We start from the raw sequence: 25,250 nt of genomic DNA on the forward strand, positions 1-25,250 counted from the left end.
ACGCCATTACTTGTGTTTATTGATCCCCCATAGGTATCTTTTGGTATTGTCAGCCTTCTTTAGTTCCTATGAGCTACTGTATTTGTCTTATAATATACTAGTGTTACTATTTATTATTATTTTTTCTTTATAGATGCTACTATAAATCTTCTGTATATGGGGTGATGTTTTTGTGATTTTTTTGATGTGGTGTTCCCAATATAATAATAATTTTTGCTACATATTTACCCTTTGAGGGGTTTGCTTTCTTGAGACATCCTGTCTATATTTTTTAAATATTTTATAATTAATAAAAGTTAATTTTTATACAAATTGTTTATTTGTTGGTGATTTATATTTTAGTAATTAGATCTCCCTAATATTGATATATTTGTTGGTGTTGATGGATCTATAAAAGTGACAAATTAGTCTGTGTTCAAACACGTCACCAATACTTCTGCAGACCAGCAGTTGACGATGCTGGTGATCAGTCAACCTTTTTCTGCTGCTACGATAAGGTCGAAGCCAGCTCACCTGTGGTGGTCGGATGGACGTGGAGCATGGATAAACGTCCCGGACTAACGTAAAGATCTAAAGTACAAAAAAAAAAAAAAGGAGAAATCCAGCTCCGATTAAGATACAATAGAGTCCTTTATTCCAACTTTAAAAACCATATCCATGGAAGAGTGGAAATAAAGGCTGAGCCCATGTTGGTGACCGATGACCATCATTGCCACTCTGTTATCGGTCATCAAATCTTACCATGAGTGGCAATGATGGTCATCGGTCATCACATCTTACCAATATGGTATCAGCCTTTATTTAAATATTTGCTCTTTAAAAGTCCACATCCAAAGAAAGTTTCAATAAAAAACTATTTTATCTAAAATCAGAGCTGGATTTCTCCTTTTTTATGTTGGCTTTTTCTGCTGCCACTGGTTTTTGGCAATGTCCCAAAGATATTCTTTGCCTATCCATGCCTATCTTAGCTATTTACTTGTCCATAAAATACAGTTCAAAGGAATCACGAGGAAATATTATACTGTGCATGTTGTAGGAGACCATCAACATGTGATTGTGATGATTAGGACCAGATGAGGTGGGTCTGACCAGAACGTCCTGTCCTCTGTTCTGGTCCTCAATCTTTCGTGATTTCTTGAATTGCATTCTTCTTGTCATTTACCATTCTCTCTCTATTATTTTCCAGTGAATCAAGATTACAAAATGTTCCTCCAAATCTTTTAAAAATGAGATTTGTGGGGGTTTGGTAGGAGAGATTTCCTAATCATCTGATTGATGACTTGGACAGGTCTAATTAGCTCACATGAAACAAATAAAACTCCATATCATCCAGGTTTTCTAAAACTTTTAAGACATCTGAAATTGCTTAAGAAGAACGTAGCATGATGTAACCAGCTTCTGACCGCTCACTAAAAGGGACACAACATAAGATTGGAACGCAAACCTCATTGCTGCACCACACGTCATAGCTGATAAAATACAGATGAATTCGGGTGGAGCAAGATCCCACATTTTGAGGTGCAGGTAAAATATCTTTGTACCGTGTTAGCCAGTAGAGATAAAAAAAAAGTTTGTTTAAAAGAACTGAAGTCCTCAGTGGTTGATACCTTTTAATGGCTAACTGAAAAGATGGTAATAATTGCAAGCTTTCGAGACTACTCCGGTCTCTTCATCAGGCATGGTATAACACAAAATCTGAAGAGTCACATATTTATACACAACAGGACATAGAATAGTGCAGTAAAAAAAAACCCAACAAAAAACAAATTATGTGAAGCAGAACTATCACTATGGCAGGGGGGGCAAACTGTTGTGGCCATAAATGTTGTTGTGGTTCATAGATAAGCAGTGTGAACGTTTTATTGTCCTCTGATTGGGGTCTGGTCAGTCTGGCATCACAGCCCTGACCAGACCCCAACCAAAAGGACAATAAAACTTTCACACTGCTTAACTATGAGCCACAACAATATTTATGGCCACAACAGTTTGCCCCTTGCTATAGTGATAGTTCTGCTTCACATAACTTGTTTTTTTTTCACTGCACTATTCTATGTCCTGTTATGTATACAGATTTTGTGTTATACCATGCCTGATGAAGAGACCTGAGTAGTCTCGAAAGCTTAATATTACCATCTTTTCAGTTAGCCATTAACTCTCTCTGAGGACTCTCAGTTCTTTTAAACAAACTTTTTTTTTACATTTTGAGGTGTGCCGACATGGGGCTTTTTTTGATTAAAATTCTGCCCCAAAATCCATATCAGAACCAGCTCCAAAAATCCCTTTGAATAAGCTGTGTATTGATTTTAATGGAAACTTCAAAAAAATCAAAATTGAAGAATTTTGGGGCAGAACCTGCTACAAAATCCTCAGCGAAAATAGTGTTCCCATATCTTTGATGACCTAGCAAAAGGAACCATCACAGATATGAATAGCAACATCCCAAAATGTAGGAGTAGGACATATCTGCTTCTGTCCAACTTTGATTTCATCCATTGACTGATACCTAACCATAACCCTACTAGTGCAAATCTGTTAGAAAATTAGGGACCCGAACTGCCCAATTAGAGACTTCCATTGGGGTTCAGGTCAAGGTCAGGTCCCAAAGTGAACTTTAGATAAAGTCTGGCGCAAACTTCCACTGGTCCACTCATCTCTAGTCATGAGGTCAGAAGATAATTGGTAAAGCACACACAAACATTTAGAAAAATCCGTTTTATCACAAGTTTCCAAAGCACCTTATGGGCAATTATTTCAATTGTCCCTATTTAACACAATCTGAAAAATGTAAGAAACGCATCTCCAATCCAATTGACCCCTTTGATATGAACTGCTTGATTTGCTTTATGAAAAGGCTATGTATAGATTCATAAAGAATTTCTATTCTTGCTATTCTCACATCCAGCCTATATTACTAAGAAAGACACAAAGACCTCACATCCAGCCTATATTACTGGGAGACACACAGACCTCACATCCAGCCTATATTACAGGAAGAGACACACAGACCTCACATCCAGCCTATATTACTGGGAGACACACAGACCTCACATCCAGCCTATATTACTGGGAGACACACAGACCTCACATCCAGCCTATATTACTGGGAGACACACAGACCTCACATCCAGCCTATATTACAGGAAGAGACACACAGACCTCACATCCAGCCTATATTACTGGGAGACACACAGACCTCACATCCAGCCTATATTACAGGAAGAGACACACAGACCTCACATCCAGCCTATATTACTGGGAGACACACAGAGCTCACATCCAGCCTATATTACTGGGAGATACACAGACCTCACATCCAGCCTATATTACTGGGAGACACACAGACCTCACATCCAGCCTATATTACTGGGAGACACACAGACCTCACATCCAGCCTATATTACTAAGAAAGACACAAAGACCTCACATCCAGCCTATATTACTGGGAGACACACAGAGCTCACATCCAGCCTATATTACAGGGAGAGACACAGACCTCACATCCAGCCTATATTACTGGGAGACACACAGACCTCACATCCAGCCTATATTACTGGGAGACACACAGACCTCACATCCAGCCTATATTACTAAGAAAGACACAAAGACCTCACATCCAGCCTATATTACTGGGAGACACACAGACCTCACATCCAGCCTATATTACAGGGAGAGACACACAGACCTCACATCCAGCCTATATTACTGGGAGACACACAGACCTCACATCCAGCCTATATTACTGGGAGACACACAGACCTCACATCCAGCCTATATTACTGGGAGACACACAGACCTCACATCCAATCTATATTACTGGGAGGGAAGCTCCGCGTCACTGATGAGTAGGTGCTCAAGGGTAAAAAAATATATACATATAGAAAGGATAACCCCGGCACACTACAACTCCCAAGAAAAGGCAAGATGCGGTAATTAAGTATGCAATTTCTTTATTTATATATCAGGTTCTTAAGGGTCTTTCAGAGTAAGTGTATTTGGTCCAAAAAACACTGGACGTTTCGGCCTCCGGCCTTCGTCACAATGGACTCTTATCTGACAGATATAAAGAAAATGACAATCAATATCAAAATTACATTCGTGGATGAAAAATCATATGTACCATCCAACATCATTTTTTATAACAAAAGATACAGAGAGACAGACCTCACATCCAGCCTATATTACAGGGAGAGACAGAGCTCACATCCAGGCTATATTACTGGGAGAGACAGACCTTACATCCAGGCTATATTACAGGGAGACACACAGACCTCACATCCAGCCTATATTACAGGGAGAGACACACAGACCTCACATCCAGCCTATATTACAGGGAAAGACACAGACCTCACATCCAGCCTATATTACTGGGAGAGACACAGACCTCACATCCAGCCTATATTACTGGGAGACACACAGAGCTCACATCCAGCCTATATTACAGGGAGAGACACAGACCTCACATCCAGCCTATATTACTGGGAGACACACAGAGATCACATCCAGCCTATATTACTGGGAGAGACACAGACCTTACATCCAGCCTATATTACTGGGACAGACACTCCCACAAGATAAAAAGCTGAAATTTTAATACCGCTGCAAACTACATATCAGGGGGTCAGAAAATGAATAAAACTATGAAGATTACAACCTGAAACATTTTTACAATGTGCAATACAGGGTAATACTGTGGGTAATTAATTTGTAATTTGCCTGAAGAAGGAGCCTCTGTGCTCTGAAAGCTTGCTAATATAATTTTTCTGGTTAGCCTATAAAGGTATCACTCCTAAAATACTTTTGTCATTCTTGGGACATAGTATTTCAACCTGAAACATTTAAATTGTATTAACTAAAAAAGGTAACTACAATCATATGTGAAATATCGTTTCCATGTCAAAGGTGACCATAGTTTTTACACATGAGTTGACCTTATGTCCTAATAGTAGAGTCTCTGATAAGAACGTATATGTGCAATGCTACTGTGCCGCCCCCATGCCAGCAGCCGTAGCTGCTCGGATCTGGGCCTTCAGGGGTGGTGGCTCGAGGGTCTCCGGACCCGGGGGTCTCGCAGACACACCGAATAAATGGGGGGACGTAGATGTATGGGCTAGGCCGTAGTAAGTTCGTGACGCCACCCACGGTGTGTGGTGAGGTGGACACCACCGCTGCCGTTATGGGGCACCCGGGGGAGATGTTGTGCAGCAAGTTAACCTCACCGTGGGCAGGGATGGTGGCCACGGGACCCGGTGGCTCGGTGCAGGGGATGGTGACCGCAGGGGGTGCTGGTGTACTTAAAGATAGTAAAACACAAAAGTCTCTGGTAAACCAAGGTGATGGTAACCGGTGCCGCGGCCGGTTGTGTTCGGGGTCCCCCACCCGGCTGGTGGGCTCTATTCTTATGCTTATCGGGTGTTCAGAAGTCATAAGGAGTCTTTCTTACTAGCCACTGCCTGTTGTCAAGTGAAATCTGTCCATAGCAGCAAAGAAGCAGAGACAGATGACCAAGATGGGGCGAGTTTTTGTCTCTGTTCCTGAGACAGAGCCGTGAGCCATCGGTTCAGAACAGACAAACCACCGGTAAGTGGCAGGAGCAATACATGCTGGAGAGTGTGGAAAGAATACATATTACATACACAGTATGGTTGGCATATCCGCGTCAGCCAACTATTATCCAATGTGTATGGGTCAGTTATATCCTGGTAGATGGCCCATTTCCAAAAAATAATGATGGTTTTTTGCCTTGTTCCCATACGACCTTCCAAGAACAGGATACCAAAAGGATTTCTTATCTCATAGGTGTTGGCTTTATTGTGAAACTCCATGTTTGGAGCCATTTTTAGATTATTGACTTATCACACTAATTGCTGATGGTCCCGCGGTTGGCTACGTTTCAACACAGAAGTGACCCTAAAGTTCATGTCTCGTAAAGAAAGTCAATGTAAAAGGACTACACGGCACAAAAGGAAAATGCTGAGGTGGATATTAACACTAACCTTAGGTTACAATCAGATTGTAATTATTAACTAGTGATGGTATGCGACTTAGCAAGTAGGAGATCAACATACTAAAAATGATCTGGATCCATAATACACTCAGATCCATACTGTACCTCCAAATTTACTGCAGGTGTGACGCCCTGGCCTATCAGGTCGTCACAGGGTATTGTGCAATCTGCCCTTCTGTACAATAGCCACCTCCTCTTTGATTAAGGGTCCCTAACCATTGGTGTTGTCAAGACCAGCTAATCAAAATCCTAAGAACACTCTGCACCACACCCACCAGACACACCAGTGTACGACCTGAGTGGAATAGGGTCGCCCACTTGGGGGGTTGGTTAAGGGGAGGTCAGGAGTGTCAGGAGACAGTCAGTCGGTTGGTGACTCAAGAGGAGAGGTCACAAAAGGAGAGAGGTGGTCAGGAGCTGGGCTCCTTGAAACTACTAGGTAGCAAACATTGGTCTACGCCTGGTAGGAGCTGGACCCTGGTCGCAGGGGAATCGTGACAAAGGGCACAGACTGTCGAGGAGGACAGCCAGCGGCCTTATGCTATCACCGGGCAGGGGCCAGGGCACGACGGAGTATATTGACCGTAGGTCAGGGAGTAGCTTCAGGCATCCTGACAATTTACCCAATTAGGACGGAGCCTTCAAGATCTGTTCTCCACCCGCTCCAAAAATCGGGGTACTAGCGCAACGAGGGGGATAGGACTTTCCACACATACGGTCCAGAAAATCCCAAGCGTGAACCCTGAGAGCAAGCTCACCCAGTTAGCCATACTAGGGAGCGGGACCCGATTAGTTTCACACTAAAGGGACCAACTAGAAGGCAAGGTGCCAAGGCAAAGGTCACAGACTAACAGGCAACACTAACGGGCATGGGATCCAGGCGTGCTCCCGTCAAGCGGCAGCGGTGTCCAGAACTTTGGTTTACTACAGTTGTCAGTGTCAGCGTTATTGGACTGAGTACGCAAGTGACCCTTACCGTCCCAACGGCACCTCCCTGTCACCATTACAGAGTTCCGGGGGCATTTCCCCTACTCGTGGAGGGGTTAAACACCTAGCTGCCCACACCATCACCACCGGGTACTCCCAGCCGCAGCGGTAGTACTCCACCTTACCACGCACCACGGGTGGCGTCACGAACTTTCCACACCATCCCCTGTACATAACCCCCCTTCGTTTGAGGAGCCGCACGACCCCCGGGTCCGGAGCCCTCTCGAGCCACCGTGGATCCGGATCCGGATCCGGATCCGGATCCGAGCAGCCCGGTTGCTGACGCGGGGGCGGCACAAAGGACGGCAGCGATGCTCCATTAACATGAACACACTCTGTCTGCAGTTCCATGCCAGGCAGCTGGGAGTGCTATTGTGCAGGAAGCATCTGTTAAAATCAGCAATGCAGACCTTCTATATCAGGACCCGTGGGGGTCTCAGAGGTCAGAACTCCACCAGCTATAAAAGTGATGGCATATCTTTAACACTAGAACTACTGAGGTAGTCATTTTGACTACTTTGCACTATGTATTTCTATATAGGTGTCACGAGTCCAGTAGTTCTAGTGTTAAGTTACACCATCACTTTTCAAAATGGGCAAACCCCTTTTAAGAATAAACCGGTCCATAAATACCGAAAAATGGCCCTCCGGGAAGAGATCTTTAAGGGGGTCTTAGGCAACAACAAGCCGTGAGATCCATCTACAATAATCCAGAAAGCTGGGCACAGACCCAGAATATAAAGGCCACAGCGAGTCTACCAGTATAAATTGGTTCAGGTACAAATCTGTACTCATAGTAAACATACATAAAAAATGTAACATAGTATACACAAAACCTAAAAAAAAAAAACAAAAAAAAACAACTTTCGGTAGTGTTGTTGGGTGCTGATTTTTTCAGCAGTTTTCCCTGATTCAAATGAAAATAAAAGTGGAAACTCTTCAAAATGTGCGTTTTTCTGGACAACATTGTTTTTTTGCAGAAAATTTTCAGTGTTGTCCAGATTTGAAATTAAACATGATAATAAAAAAAGCCTAAAAAGCGTGTGAACAAGCCATTGTGCATTATAATGTTTGAAAGAAAAAAGACTTTTTTCACTCCTACCAAACTGGTATATAGAGGTGTACTTCTATGTACCAGAACAATATGCCTGTAAAGAAGAATATAATTTACCTCCCATGTGTGTACATAGGGAGAGACCTGCCAATTAACTGGAACGGGGTGGGGCAAAGCCAGCAGTATGAAACTGATAACAGGTTCACTTTAACAAAAAGCTGAGTACAGAGATGCAGTATGTCCTACACTCCGTCGTCTCAAGTAGGAGAAAAGGAATCACACAGAGAAAGTGAAATGATCACAGCAACATGTGTGGGACCCCTATGGGCCAATCTGTGGCTGAATTAGCGACAAAAGCAGCGTGTCTGTCCCCGATATGATTAGTTACCACTATAATAAATTCATCTTAAAGCAAAAATTACAAATCTAACTCCAATGGCTTCTTCAGAACTAATTCTGTATGTTAAAAAACCCTATCAAATCTCATGACCAAAAAATTGGTGGTTCATTTATGACAAAGTCAAGAGCGTCTTGGAGTGGACCCCCCCCCGAAAAGCAGCAGGTTTGATCTTTTGGCAACATTGCCGCCATAGTTGTGTTATGTCACGTGCCACAATGCGATCACACTGACACTGATTAGATGCAATATGCCAAGAAGACTTGAAGCCACGTCCTAAAAGTCACATTAGAAGTAACTTGCCTATTGTTGGTGGCTGCACGGCTTTAGGATCGAGTGACTGGGTTGAGCTTAAGGCTATGTGCGCACTTACCGGATTTTGCCGCGGATTTTCCGCGGATTTGCTGCATGTTTCGCTGCAGAAAATGTTCATAACATCTCTGCAGTGAATCACCAGCAAATCCTATGGAGAAAAAAAATCCTGTGCGCACTGGGCGGAATTTGACAGCTGCATGTTTTGCTGCGGGAATCCCGCAGCAAAAACAAGTGCATGTCACTTCTTTTCCGCACATCGCTGTGGGATTTCACTCCATTGACTCCAATGTTAATCATGAAATCCCGCAGGGAATAACGCAGGCAGCAAATTCTGTGCGGTTCACTGCGTTTTCCTGCGTTATTCCCTGCGGTATTTCGCGGTTTACCTCCGGTAATGTACATCGCCTGTCTGCGGTTTTGCAGGGAAGTGATGTCATTACAGGAAGAGGAAGCCGTGCAGAGTAAACACACACATCACACAGACACACACACACACAGACACACACACACACACACACACACACACACACAGACACACACAGACACACACACAGACATCACAGACACAGAACACATTAGACACAGACACATAGAACACACATAGAAAGAAAACGGAAATATAGAGAACAAAGAACGTGGGCTCCGCTGCATATTTACCTTCCAGCCGAGGTAAGCACACAGCGGCGGCCCGGTATTCTCAGGCTGGGGAGGGAGAGGGGCAGGGTTAATGTCCCCCGCCTCACTCCCCCTCCGGCAGCCGAGAATATCAGCCGCAGCTGCCCCGGGACTGTCGCATGCATTATGCGGCAGCACCGGGAGTGTCCTCGGCTCTTCTTGCCACCGTGTAGCAGTGGTGGCAAGGTAATACAAGGGGTTAATGGTGATGGGGGACCACCGCCATTAACCCCAGGCTTGATCATGGCAGCGTCTATGTGACAGCTGACATGATCAACCCGTAAGTAAAGTGAAAAAAACACACAGACACCGAAAAATCCTTTATTTTAAATAAAACCAACAAGCCTCGTTCACCATTTTATTAACCCCCCCCAAACAAAGCTCCGGCGTAATCCACAGGGTCCTGCATAATCCACAGGTCCTGCGCTGATTACATCCAGCCGCGACTGTCACAGACACAGCGCTGAATGAAAGCAGCAGACAGCAGAGGTAATTACCGGTCATTTCCCACGGCCGGTAATGTGAACTCACTGCCGACCGTGGGAAATGCAGCGATCTGTCCTCTATCTATCCCTCTATCTATCTGTCTGTCTATCTATCTATCTATCCCTCTATCTATTCTTCTGTCTATCTACTATCAGAATTAAATGTATTTTTTTTTTTTTTCTTCAATGTGCTTTATTGCATTGAATGCAATAAAGCACATCCCAACCCGCACGCGGCAAAACCGCGGCAATACCGCGAACAATACCGCGGTAAAACCGCGGCAAACCGCATGCGGTTTTCGGGTGCGGTTTCCCGCGTTTTTTTACCGCGGGTGCGGTAATCTTTGAGAGCATGCGGAATTTACGCAAGGAAAATTTCATTTCCCAGTGCGCACAGAGCCTTACAGCGTGATTTACAATCTTGGCAGGCTACATGTCACATATCTTGGCTCATCTCACTAGAGATACCGGTTTTGTACCCAAGAACTCATCTTCTGCTCAATTTAGCTGTAGAAAGGTAACATTGATGAGAGTGTCTCGAAGAGTTCTCATGCTTCACTACCGAGGGATCAGTCCTAAGACGCTGATTCATCTACTGTACTTGTATACCGGAGGCACTGGAACCATCAATTGCTCATTTGTGCATTAAGAAATTATAGATTACATTACCAGAAGCCATTTTACTGCACAAGTATATTGTAAAAGCCAAAACCAAGATGATTAACAGCACACCGGACAATATGGTTATGGATGTGGTGCTTGGACATCCTAGGCCGGCTACCAGGTGATAAGTAAACAATGGAGAAGACGAAAAAGTCACGTATCCGAACTTGACTTCTTCATCTCCTCCATGATATTCTATGAGCACCGCCTATCAGTAATCGAGAAGGCTATCAACACGCCGAGATCCAACTATAACGATACCTAAACAAATTACATAAAAAGGCTCAATAAATAAACCATCTATGGAGCCAACTTACTATTACAACACTGAACACAGAGAGGAATTGGTGTTCCATGTCCTCTAAAGTATTCCCTGTTCTTAGTCATGTCAAAATCTTCCTAAATATATGCCTGTTTTTCATCAGTAGAATACTTTACAAAATGTAAATGTTATAATGTTCGGGGCCATATGTATATATGAGGCCTTAAAGGGGTTGTCCACTACTATGACAACCCCTTCTGAGTCCACACATCTCCCCGCCTTTGGACAAAACAAGTTAATCAACAGGAAGTGAGTAATGTGGCTGCACTCACTTCCTGTTGATTGTTCGTTTGGTTGGAAAGGTGGGGAGAAGGAAGATGACGCTGATTGGATGCAGGGCTCATGTGACATCATGACCCCACGTGAGTCACACCAGCACTGTAACGGGATCGGTACGGGAGGAGAGTATAGGCTTTATTATTTTACCTGGGGGAAACATATGATATCAGGGGTTGTCCTAATAGTGGACAACCCCTTGAAGTGACCGATGGACAGATATTCTGCTTGGAATGGTCTGTCATTGTCATCTTTAACCCAGCCCATCTTTCCAAGATTGAAATCCAGATTCCTCTCCACATGGTGGCTATGAGTTGGGATCTAACTTTAGTGCATGTACCTCTCGCTTCAGTCCAGGACAAATCGGTAAAAGATGGGTTAGAAATGGAAATTCAGCTACATCAGATCATATTACATATGAAGCAGGATTTTAAAATACTTTTGTTAAAAGTGTGCTGTGTGATTGGGGACAGACATAGGTTTAGAGAGGTCTTTACATGAACTCTTCTAGATCATAATGGGAATTCTTTAGGAGGAGGCAAAAACTGATGAGCAGTTCCCTTTAATTGCGTGGGCTGCTGTAGGTAGTTGTCCAACAACAGAGACTTAAACAGCACAAATTGTGGCCCACGTCTCAAAAGAGATGGGATCAAATCAGAAAAACTGACTGAAACCCAATAATTTTCGGGGTTCAATTAGAACATTAAACAGTCCTCCTCATTGTGTTTGTTCACACGTTGCCATCATGAGACCAAGACGACACCTAACAATTGATCAACAGTACCGCGCCATTGTATCAATGATTACTCAAGATGCAGTGACGACACCGGAAGTCAGAGAATAGCTATAGGCAAATCAACAATGAAGTTACTGAACAAGGTCCTCAAATCGAAGGACGTTTACGAAGACACTGTTCGTACATAGTCTGATCTTTTCTTTAGTAACATATGGATTCAAAACCTTGACGATAAAGAAAAAAGACAGAAGACGACATAACGCCTTCAAAATGTGGTGCTGGAGAAGGGTGATATCAATATTATAGATGGCAAGAAGAACAAACAGATCAATTTTGGAACAAATCAAGCCGGACATGTCACTCGAAGCAAGGATCACCAAACTATGACTTGCCTATTTTGGACACATCATGTGAAGAGAGCAATCACTGGAGAAGGTCATCATGGTCGGAAGAATAGAAGGAACAAGGCGAAGAGGAAGAACAGCAACATGGTAGCTTGATACACTCAAGAAAAAGTCAGAAGACCCTGGTGGACTTATCCAGGCTTGCACAAGATCAATCTTCCTACAGAGCATCCAGCAAGTTTCCATGGATCGAGATTGAGCTGAAGACCTTTAGAAAAAAGCCAAACAAATATATACAAACGTAATTGGATTCTTGGTGCTGTAACCCAAACTGTTTCTCCAGGTATATGGGCCTGGACCATACACCTACAAATTTTATATGATTATATCTAATTATGAGGACGTCTCCACCATCCAATTACATGCTGTATGTGCAAGGATCAAACACGAGAAAGAACCTAAATCGCATGTTCATTCACCTCCCTTTCATGTAGAAAATCACAAAAGCAGATTATGAAGTTGTGCTAAGCCTATAGAACAAGCCTGCCTGTATGTATAGTTGTACACCGACCGACTTAATCCTTCTATAGAAAAATCAGTCATTATGCCGGACGTCTATAGCTTGGAACAGCTGAGGCCAATGTGTTTGTCAAGGACAGAAAAGGAGCTCATGCTTTAGCGGTCTTTGTTTGCAAATGGTATCTGGTCAATGGGAAGCTTCAGTAACCCACGATCCCCTATTTTAGGGGTCCCCAACCTGTAAGCTCGGGAGCCACATGTGGCTCACAGACCAGTGATGTGTGGCTTGAGGCTGTTTCAAGCTTGGTGTAGAAACACCGATGAAACCGCTATGAAGAGGAGGTCTCAAGATGGTGACTTTGATTAGCTCCACCTAGAAGAGCAGATCTGAATGGGGTTAAGGTAGGAACCCCTAGATTTTGGTATTACACCTAGGTGTTATTTCTGTGGAGAAGCTTTTGCTGCCATTTTACTGGTAAAGGGGGTTCTGAGTGTTACTGCGATAAGCCTCGCTCAGAGCTGCCCGGGGCTCACGAGCCTCGCTCAGAGCTGCAAATGGGTCACGAGCCTCGCTCAGAGCTGCAAATGGGTCACGAGCCTCGCTCAGAGCTGCAAATGGGTCACGAGCCTCGCTCAGAGCTGCAAATGGGTCACGAGCCTCGCTCAGAGCTGCAAATGGGTCACGAGCCTCGCTCAGAGCTAGAAATGGCTCACGAACCTCGCTCAGAGCTAGAAATGGCTCACGAACCTCGCTCAGAGCTAGAAATGGCTCACGAACCTCGCTCAGAGCTAGAAATGGCTCACGAGCCTCGCTCAGATCTGCCCGGGGCTCACGAGCCTCGCTCAGAGCTGCAAATGGGTCACGAGCCTCGCTCAGAGCTGCAAATGGGTCACGAGCCTCGCTCAGAGCTGCAAATGGGTCACGAGCCTCGCTCAGAGCTGCAAATGGGTCACGAGCCTCGCTCAGAGCTGCAAATGGGTCACGAGCCTCGCTCAGAGCTGCAAATGGGTCACGAGCCTCGCTCAGAGCTGCAAATGGGTCACGAGCCTCGCTCAGAGCTGCAAATGGGTCACGAGCCTCGCTCAGAGCTGCAAATGGGTCACGAGCCTCGCTCAGAGCTGCAAATGGGTCACGAGCCTCGCTCAGAGCTGCAAATGGGTCACGAGCCTCGCTCAAGAGCTAGATATGGCTCACGAACCTCGCTCAGAGCTAGAAATGGCTCACGAACCTCGCTCAGAGCTAGAAATGGCTCACGAACCTCGCTCAGAGCTAGAAATGGCTCACGAACCTCGCTCAGAGCTAGAAATGGCTCACGAACCTCGCTCAGAGCTAGAAATGGCTCACGAACCTCGCTCAGAGCTAGAAATGGCTCACGAACCTCACTCATAGTTGGATGTGGTTCTCAAGACCAGAAAGGTTGGGGCCCTATCTAGTGGCATTCACTGCCAGGCTTGTTTTGTAAAGATAGATATCCAGAAAAAGTTTGATAAGTGTTGTCACATTTTGACACTTTATACATGAAAGTCTTTTCACAGCTCTGTTCTATTAGTTAGAAATGTTCAAATATTTAGTGTGAAGCAAAACTACAGGTAGTGGTAATAGTGGTGGTGGTCTGGGCCTCCATCTCCACGTCTGTATTTTGGTCATTATTTTAGGTCCAAAATACAAATGGAGTACAAATTCTTCCATTAAGGGTCTCATTGTTTAGGATCCATTTCTGGTTTTGGCTTACAAATACTCTTGCAGAATACTGAAGTGTGAATGAGGCCTATGTGAAATGTGCCAGGAGCCGCATATCATGAGATCGATACCAGAACACTCCTCACGGCACCATTTTAGGATTATATATCATTAATATCAGATCTCATACATGTCTCCTCTTTTTTGCTATTTATGGACGGACTGTAACTCCTCCGTAGAGAACGTATTTCCCAATAATGGACACTGGGACCTTTAATTTGTGAGACTACATCATCCGATCAGTCTACCTATCAATTATTTATAAAATGTTCAGCTAAAAGGAATCTATTACTCCATCTAAAAGCAGCATGATGTTAGCGGCAGAGACCTCGATTCCAACAATGTGTCACTTATGGGGCTGCAGTTTGTATAAAATCCCTATTCTGTTTGCTGCAGATCTACCAAATTCCTGTATAACTCCACCCACCACCACTGATTGGCAGCTTTCTGTGTGCACTGTGCATAGGCAGAAAGCTGCCAATTCAGTGGTGGAGGCATGGTTGGACAACATAACAGGTTTACTCATCCTCTAGTGATAATCGCCTGCTGATAAAACTGTATTTTTAATCAAAACTGCTGGAAGTAGCCCAGTGACAAATACCTGGAATAAAGGTCTCTGTTCTTTCAACATGCTTTTCTCAGATGAGGGAGAAACAAACTTGGTAATAGAAAAAAACCTTTAAAAAGGGCTGTCTCCAGAAACGACAGCGAAGGATAAAAAGTGATCTAAGGCAGGAGACACACTTGCTAGTAACTCGCGAGAGTCTCGCATCGCATCACCCGGCACGGCCACGCACTCTCTGGAGGTGAGCATCTCAGCAGCATAGAGATACATGCAACCAACCCGCTCCTGTGAAGAGAATGTGTGGCCGTGCCGGGTGATGCGATGCCAGACTCGCGCAAGTTACTAGCAAGTGTGACTCTGGCCTAAGGCTATAGGTCCAGCTTCATTTACTCCTATGGGAAGCGGCTGCAGACCATATATACCCTCAGCAGCAGCCGAGTCTAATCATACAGGGTCTAATTCTCTGACTGATCCTCATATATAACTTTGGATTGTATTTTTCAGCCATGTGATAAATGTACGGCTCTTTTCGACTGACTTTACAGAACCCAGCAAACAGAGATATACGGTCTCCTAATGTTTGCACTATTGTGTTTGCTCTCAGCCACACCTTAAGCCAGAACAGTACCTAGGAGTTATAATATGATCAGATGGACGTCTATAAATTCTATCAAGGTTTGTAGGAAGCTGGTCATCAATTATATACTTCCTAAATAGGGATGACTGAATACCTCAAATATTCGGCTTCGCGAATATCCAATACATAGGTCGCCGCTATGCGAATATCCGTTGAATAGGTTGCTGCTATGCGAATATCCGTTGAATAGGTTGCTGCTATGCGAATATCCGTTGAATAGGTCGCCGCTATGCGAATATCTGTTGAATAGGTTGCTGCTATGCGAATATCCGATGAATAGGTTGCTGCTATGCGAATATCCGATGAATAGGTTGCTGCTATGCGAATATCCGTTGAATAGGTTGCCGCTATTCGAATATCCGTTGAATAGGTCGCCGCTATGCGAATATCCGTTGAATAGGTTGCTGCTATGCGAATATCCGATGAATAGGTCGCCGCTATGCGAATATCCGATGAATAGGTTGCTGCTATGCGAATATCCGATGCGCAATGCAAGTCTATGGGAAGCCCGAATAGTTCCGAATAGTTGTTATTCGGGTTTCCCCATAGACTTACATTGTGCATCGAATATTCGTGAATAGTCGAATAGCGGCGACCTCAAATATTTGTGAAGCCGAATATTTGAGGTATTCGATCATCCCTAATCCTAAATAGTTCTATAGGGGCTAGACAGACAATTCAGACAGGAGCAATAGCAAAACATGGTTTTTGCAAACTAGTTTCCAAGTGTCCACTGGACCAGGGGCGGACATACTGGTGCAACATGTGCAGCCGCACAGGGGCCCAAGAGGTAAGGGGCCACCACCACCTCCACAGCAGGTGGAATTGTGCTTATAACAAGTTCTTGGGTTGCAAGGTGCCCATATACTGTTCTTGCACAGGGGCGATCTTTTGTCTGTGTCCGCCAGTGTGCTGGATATTTTTCCAACAGGCAAGTGTCCTGCAATCTCAACAAAAACAATAACCCCTTGTCACAGGTGTCAGACAGTCACACGGTTTCTGGCCATAGAAGGTCATAGCGTTTGGCTGAACAAAATGCTCCCTGACTTTCCATTGTTCCTGCTGTGAGTATACATTCTACTAGGTAGCTTTCCTGCCGGATTTTCATCTCTTCCCTTTTAAAACCCAGGGGAGCTAAACTTCCACCCAGCTGCTGATCAACAGTATTTTCTCGGTGCTTAAAATGCTCCCATCTTCCCTAGACTGGTGCTGATGATATTATTCAGTTCATTCAAGCTCTGGATGCAAGCAGGTGGCTTGTTCTCAGCTGAGGTGTAGTTGCTGTTACTTTGCTGAACGTCTACCTGAGTCATCTGTGGATAAGTAGTTCATGCAATATCTCCTGTGTGTCCTCGTTGTGACTTCTCTAATGTTTAACAGGGGTTGACGAAGAGCTCATCCCACCAGTTACTTATTTAGAGCCCAGCACTATGGACACCTAGGGTCAGGTATCCGGCTCGGCACATAGGTGCGGAACCTATATAGGGTGGGGTGGGACCCCAGGGACCAGCAGTAGGTTTGGTCAGGGGTCACCATCTTCCCTTTCCCTAGAAACAGAGTTTCTCGTCCCTTCCCTTTCGCTTTGTATTTCACGGTACCTAGCGTGACACATTTGGGCATGATTAACATTTATAATGCCTCTTATATCACCCAATATTTTCAGCAAAGAGATGTCAATCAAGTCAAGATGGGAGTGGTTATTGTCAAGATTGGAGGACACGTTCCTGCTAAAAATAAAAAAACCAAAAAAAAAAAAACCCGCTCTTTGGACATTTGCAAATTAATTTGCAGAAGTTGCTTCATTACTGCTGCTAAACATGGAAGCTATGACCTAATTAGTGTTGAGTGAGCACTACCATGCTCTGGACTCGTAACAAGTATTTGGATGCGGCACATCTCAAGTATAATGGAAGTCAAGCATTCTTCTGGAAGATTTCCCAGAAAAATGCTCGAGTCCTCCATTAACGTCCATTATACTTGTGTACATAAATTGCGCCCATTCGAGCATCCAACTGCTGGTTACGCGTACCTGAGCATGGTAGTGCCCGCTCATCACTAGTTACGAGTACTGAGCATGGTAGTGCCCGCTCATCACTAGTTACGAGTACCGAGCACGTGAGCATGGTAGTGCCCGCTCATCACTAGTTACGAGTACCGAGCAACTGAGCATGGTAGTGCCCGCTCATCACTAGTTACGAGTACCGAGCACCTGAGCATGGTAGTGCCCGCTCATCACTAGTTACGAGTACCGAGCACCTGAGCATGGTAGTGCCCGCTCATCACTAGTTACGAGTACCGAGCACCTGAGCATGGTAGTGCCCGCTCATCACTAGTTACGAGTACCGAGCACCTGAGCATGGTAGTGCCCGCTCATCACTAGTTACCAGTACTGAGCACCTGAGCATGGTAGTGCCTGCTCATCACTAGTTACGAGTACTGAGCACCCGAGCATGGTAGTGCCCAATCATCACTAGTTAGGAGTACAGAGCACCTGAGCATGGTAGTGCTCACTCATCACTAGTTACGAGTACCGAGCACCTGAGCATGGTAGTGCCCAATCATCACTAGTTATGAGTACAGAGCACCTGAGCATGGTAGTGCCCGCTCATCACTAGATACGAGTACAGAGCACCTGAGCATGGTAGTGCCCGCTCATCACTAGTTACGAGTACAGAGCACCTGAGCATGGTAGTGCTCACTCATCACTAGTTACGAGTACTGAGCACCTGAGCATGGTAGTGCCCGCTCATCACTAGTTACGAGTACAGAGCACCTGAGCATGGTAGTGCTTGCTTATCACTAGTTACCAGTACAGAGCACCCGAGCATGGTAGTGCCCGCTCATCACTAGTTACCAGTACAGAGCACCCGAGCATGGTAGTGCCCGGTGATCACTAGTTACCAGTAATGAGCACCCGAGTATGGTAGTGCCTGCTCATCACTAGTTACAAATACCGAGTACCCGAGCATGGTAGTGCCCGGTGATCACTAGTTACAAATACCGAGCACCCGAGCATGGTAGTGCCCACTCATCAGTAGACCTGATGCGTTTTCCTAGCTCTTGTGCAGCAGTTTATGGTCATCACAATGCTGACAAATTCACTTTAAAAAGGTGTTTACTCATAATAGGAGTTCAATCAGGATGCATAGAAGCCTATCAGCCATTGAGGCAAGAGCTCTAACAAACGATGGCTCGCACTCTGGTGGACTGGCCACTTATTTCAATAGACCTATGTAATACTATGCAGGGAGCCGTATCAAGGCTACGGATGGGTATGTATAGATTTTTAGACCGATTTGAGTGCAGAAGAGATCAAGTGGGTACAATCACCAGGAACAAGACCCACTTCCGACATGAACACGGGCAATAGTTAGCTGTCGTACATAACGTACCCAGGTCCTTAGAGACTGGAGAGACTCTGGACATTTCTCCGATCTTGGCCACTCCGTCATAATAAGCTCTTCCTGCTTGTACCATTGCTGTAAAGAAAGAAAATATATACAATAAATCAAATTGAATCCAAAATATAAATTCATTATCATCAAGTTCAATGTAATCACATTTCTACATCACAAACTACTTCTAGGGATGAATCCAGGACTTTCCAGGCTTGATTCATAGCTACAAACTGGTCATAACTGCAGGTGCACCAGTCAATATCGGGCAAGCAGGGACCGATAAGAGTCCTCAAAAGAATAGGCAGAAGGATTACAGTCATACAGCCCAAATCGAGTAGCAGTTGTCTTTTCACATAGCCACGAATATTACGTGATATCTCTAGAACATACTAATTACGATGATTGCTAGTGGTGGGGCCCCTGCAGAGCAAGGAAGTAATATTTTTGGCACAGATAACCTCATGGTGAGAAAACTTGTTTGATTCGAGGACATTTAGTAAAGATGATAAACTGTCCTACTTAGAGTAATTTATGCTCTGTTCTATAGAGGGTTGGCTCATGTTGACCCCAAGGTACCAGACAAGGGTTAAAAAGAGCAGAGTTTCACAAGCTTCACCTCCACTCCATTTATTAACTATGGGACTGCTGGAAATAGCAAACAGCAGCACTCTACTATTTCCAGCAGTTCCAGGAACAATCAAGTGGATGTTCAGCATGCAAAGTTTCAAGAAAAGACTCTGCAGTTCTCCAGTGATGAGTAATTCATCACCTATCCTATGGAGAGGGAATAACATCATATTTTTGCAACAACCATTTAACGTGTCAATTGGTGATGAAGGCTGAATATTAATTCTAGAAACAATAGATAAGAGTGGTCATTTCTGAAGCAATGTAAAAAAAACAAACACAGACCCTCTTTTTGTTCCAGGATATATCCTATAAATTTTAACATTATCTAGATATATTAAAACAGGACTTTACGACGTGACATCCCAATAATCTGGTGAGGATTGCTCTGCTCAGCAGTCATGTACCTGATGAGTTACTGCACCCTGCATGTGAAGCATGAAGGAGAGGAGAAGGGGGACGGCTGCAGATCGACCAAGCGGACTACACTGTGAAGCAGAACAGCTCTTCGGAAGCGCAAAACTCTTAAGGTCCAGTCACACTAAACAACTTACCAGCGATCCCAACAACGATAGGGATCGCTGGTAAGTTGCTAGGAGGTTGCTGGTGAGATGTCACACTGCGACGCTCCAGCGATCCCACCAGCAACCTGACCTGGCAGGGATCGCTGGAGCGTCGCTACACGAGTTGCTGGTGAGCTCACCAGCAACCAGTGACCAGCCCCCAGCGCCGCGTGGAAGATGCTGCGCTTGGTAACTAAGGTAAATATCAGGTAACCAACCCGATATTTACCTTGGTTACCAGCGCACGCAGCTACACGTGCAGAGAGCAGGGAGCAGCGCACACTGAGCGCTGGTTCCCTGCTCTCCTAGTTACAGCACACATCGGGTTAATTACCCGATGTGTGCTGCAGCTAAATGTGCACAGAGCAGGGAGCAGCGCACAATGCTTAGCGCTGGCTCCTTGCTCTCCTAGTTACAGCACACATCGGGTTAATTAACCCGATGTGTGCTGCAGCTACATGTGCACAAAGCAGGAGCCGGCACTGGCAGCGTGAGAGCGGCGGAGGCTGGTAACAAAGGTAAATATCGGGTAACCAAGGACAGGGCTTCTTGGTTAGCCGATGTTTACATTGGTTACCAGCCTCCGCAGAAGCCGGCTCCTGCTGCCTGCACATTTAGTTGTTGCTGTCTCGCTGTCACACATAGCGATCTGTGCTTCACAGCGGGACAGCAACAACTAAAAAATGGCCCAGGACATTCAGCAACAATCAGCGACCTCACAGCAGGGGCCAGGTTGTTGCTGGATGTCACACACAGCAACATCGCTGCTACGTCACAAAAGTTGTTCGTTAGCAGCGATGTTGCTAGCGATGTTGCTTAGTGTGACGGGGCCTTTAAACACAAGCAACCTGAATGATATGTGCAAATATACACTACACAATGGGGCCCGAGCTTCAAGGTTTATGGTTAAACAAAAGGCGGCCATCTTTGAAGATTTTACATACCCGACTTCAACCATTCTGGAGATCCACGGTGGAGCTTACACTGTGGACCATAAAAGCTTAAAGGGAACCAGTCACCAGATTTGTAGACTAAGCTGCGGCCACCACCACCGGGCCCTTATATACAGCATTCTAACATTCTGTATATAAGAGCCCAGGCCACTGTGTAGAACATAAGTCACTTTATAATACTCACCTAAGGGGTAGTGCGGTGCAGACTGGTCGGATGGGTGTTTCCGTTCTCTGGTACCAGCGCCTCCTCTTTCGGCCATCTTTGTCCTTCTTCTGAAGCCTATGTGCATGAGGTGTCCTATGTCATGCACACGCGCCGGCATTGAAGTCCAGCGCAGGCGCATTACAATACTTTGATCTGCCCTACTCAGGGCAGCTCAAAGTGCGCCTGTGCGAGACCTCAATGCTGGCTAGTGTGGATGACGTAGGACGCGGCATGTACCCAGGCTTCAGAAGAAGGAGGACAAAGATGGCCGAAAGAGGAGGCGCCGGTACCGGAGAACGGGGACATCCATCTGACCAGTCTGCACTGCCCCTTAGGTGAGTATATAAAGTGATTTTTACATTATGCACAGCGGCCTGGGCTCTTATATACAGCATGTTAGAATCCTGTATATAAGAGCTCGCTGGTGGTGACCGCAGCTTATAGGCACAAAATCTGGTGACAGGTTCCCTTTAAGAATAAAAAAAATAGAATTTTTCTGCCATAGTTTTGCAACAACATCCGAGTAGCACAGTGAAAAGTTGTATCCTCAAGTGACAGACTCTTAAGCGGGCTTTACACGCTGCGACATCGCTAATGCGGAGTCGTTGGGGTCACGGAATTTGTGACGCACATCCGGCCGCATTAGCGATGCCGTTGCGTGTGACACCGATTAGCGATTTTGCATCGTTGCAAAAACGTGCAAAATCGCTAATCGGCGACATGGGGGTCCATTCTTAAAAATCGTTACAGCAGCAGTAACGAAGTTGTTCCTCATTTCTGCGGCAGCACACATCGCTGCGTGTGACGCCGCAGGAACGAGGAAGCTCCCCTTACCTGCCTCCCGGCCGCTATGAGGAAGGAAGGAGGTGGGCGGGATGTTACGTCCCGCTCATCTCCGCCCCTCCGCTGCTATTGGGTGGCGGTTTAGTGACGCTTCAGTGACGTCGCTGTGACGCCGCACGGACCGCCTCCTTAGAAAGGAGGCGGTTCGCCCGTCACAGCGACGTTGCCGGACAGGTAAGTATGTGTGATGGCTGTTGTGCGGCACGGGCAGCGATTTGCCCGTGTCGCGCAACAGATGGGGGTGGGTACCCACACTAGCGATATCGGGACCGATATCGCAGTGTGTAAAGTAGCCTTCCAGTCAATGTAACACATGACTACAGAAAAGTTGTACTTTTTAAAAGTGTGTGTCGGGCATTGTATGTAACAAATGACCTTCAATCTCAGGTCAAAGGAAACACAATGCAAAATCAGGAGTGGAAACCTCTGCACTCTCGGTGAGGCTGCATTATGCATGTGTGTGCTCGGATACATTACCAGGCACTAGTCCTAGCATGGAGGACCACAGATGGGAATACAGCATGGAGTCCATATACTTTCCCAGACTCCATCATGTGATTCTGACAATTCATTAACATACGGAAGGCGTGTAACAAGTGAATAAAATGCAATTAAATAAAACAAAGCTGACAATACACAGGCATCGGGATAATGAAAGGGAAATGCTTCCTCTTCAAATACCACATGCACTGCGCCCCGTGTGTTGTGGTCATCAGGCAGCCATTGTGGGCAACTCCTATAATTAGACCATCACACAATGACAATAGATCATCCGAAATGTGAAGATATCTTGTTCAATGCTGACAGAGCAGCAGCGTGCAGCGGTTGGCGCAGGCGATGTCAATGAATTGGCCACGTGTGTGTGTATATATTAGCAGATAACAGAGAGCAGCAGCGCACCCTCGTGGTCTGTGCAGTGACCTCGGCCGGCCCCTGCACTGCTGCACCTGCTTCAGCAGCTCCTCCACCTCCTGCTGCACAGACATGACGTATCTATAGGGATAAGCGGGTCTCCAATGTAAAACTTCCCCTTACCAACTGTACCTGAAATAACGACACAGACTACGACTTTATTGCACGAATGGCCACAGCTTTAACAGTATATATGTACCCAAACTCGTGGCTCAACATGCCACCCATTGATGACACATAACCTGTACATATATACTTATTCTCCACAAACCACACCTGATAGATCCGTCCGAGAGGCCAACCATCATTCCTATCCCCCGGCCGTAACCTCCAACCGGCCCAGAGGACCACCTCGGCCGTGACCAACCGACCCGAGGTGTGGGGTAATAACGTTCCATCGTTAATTACCCCTCCCGAGAACCTGCAGGACCTCCGCCCACAAGCTCCCATCCAAACCGAAGCCAGTCCCCCTGAGTGGCTTCATACCAACAAACCGACTGTCGGTACCCCCAACCTCTCTGAACGGACCTATCACCCCGCCACAGACCGGCCAAGTGACACCTTACTTGGCCCGGGCCCTCCACACCCCCATTGCTTGCTCTAAGCCATCCCACAAACCCAACATCCACAAATCCAAACCTATGTCCGTGAGATGGACCCCATCTCGCCTCAAATACTGCTTGGTGGACTCCTCCAGCTCTCTATGTCGGACCACCAATCCCCCATTTCGCGCTATGAACCTGCCAATTGCCCGGTTCAATTTTTTACCCGGGCCCTGTTAATTCAATCCCCCGACCTCGCGAAACGCCACTGTCTCCGGCTATGATATCGGACTCTACAGTCAAAATCCAGGGAACACCTTCCACAAATGCAACAAGTCAAACCTGACATCCCTTTCCAACTCTCTCGCCGCCCTCACTCCAAGGTCATTCCTTCCCACATGCTGAATTAACACATCCGGTTCCCGATCAATACGGCTATAATACGCCACCTCAGGGCGAACTCTCCCCCAGGTCCTGCCCCAAATTCTGAGCCATTTCAGACGGGCTTCCATCATCGCCACTCCGAGCTGGCGACCATCCTGACCAACATCCGTCCGCAAAGCTCCCCACCATCTCCCAATCCGCCAAATCCAATCCTCACTCAGCCCCCACCTAGCGGCTTCATGCGCTGCCCCAATCCGGAAGGAGTGGGACCCGTAATCCCTTGGCTCCTTACCCCCCGTACTAAAGCCGTCTTCAGCACTGTGATAAACTGGAATCGTTATAAAGCGGATCCATCCACATGCCTAAGGAAAAACACCGGGGTAACCACCCCGCACCTTCAAAAACTCTGTCACCTGTACCACCGGGCATCGCTGGTGCCCTGGAAATTCAAACAGCACCACCAGGCGTCCACGGCCCACCCGATCCGTCTTTGAAAACCGTAGCCGGCATTCCACTCTATCCATCCCAAGCCTCACATCCTCCATCAACAGTCCGCCTACAGCTTGCCTAGCCGGGCTAACCAATTCTCCAATGCGAAAGGCCCCAAAGAACGCCAATACAACAGCAACCGTGAACAAGGCTCCTTCATAAGGAGACGAGCATATATCCCCCCAAACACCCCACCAAACGAACCAACAATGGGAATGTTATAGGCCGCCTTGTGTCCCGTGACTGCTTTCGAAAACCCCTCAACGCCTGCCGCTCCAGAAAATCCTTTGTTGTGTCCCGAACCCCTTGCATTTTTTTAAACAAGAAAGCCCACCCCGCCAACTCGTAACCTATAACCGAAACAGACCGACCTGCTGAAAATCCCACTAAACAACGACCAAACCCCCAACACTCGTCCCATTTAACCAGGCTCCATAAAATCCGCCTTCACCAACTCCACCCATTCCTGCCACACCGACCGGTATCGGCAACAAGCAGCCTTGGCCCCCGATCTCCTAATTCCCTCAAGTGCTACACAGACGCCAGGTCCCACAGCCCTTCCGGGCATAGTTTCCATCCTCGTCTGCTCCCGGCACCAGTCGCCGGAACCTGTG

The 25,250-nt window shown here is 46.0% G+C and overlaps 1 protein-coding gene across 2 annotated transcripts in view; it reads right to left on the reverse strand.

Moving 5' to 3' along the window:
* The window catches only part of BAIAP2L1 (BAR/IMD domain containing adaptor protein 2 like 1), a 96,281-nt gene that overhangs the window by 47,210 nt on the left and 23,821 nt on the right, over positions 1 to 25,250 (reverse strand). For both annotated transcript variants that reach the window (XM_075318054.1, XM_075318053.1), the window contains exon 2: positions 19,113 to 19,199. In XM_075318054.1, the coding sequence (XP_075174169.1) occupies positions 19,113 to 19,199 (87 nt within the window). The remainder of the gene's footprint in view (positions 1 to 19,112; positions 19,200 to 25,250) is intronic.

Source organism: Anomaloglossus baeobatrachus, chromosome 7 (genome assembly GCF_048569485.1).
Source record: "Anomaloglossus baeobatrachus isolate aAnoBae1 chromosome 7, aAnoBae1.hap1, whole genome shotgun sequence".
In the NCBI taxonomy this organism is placed as follows: domain Eukaryota; kingdom Metazoa; phylum Chordata; class Amphibia; order Anura; family Aromobatidae; genus Anomaloglossus; species Anomaloglossus baeobatrachus.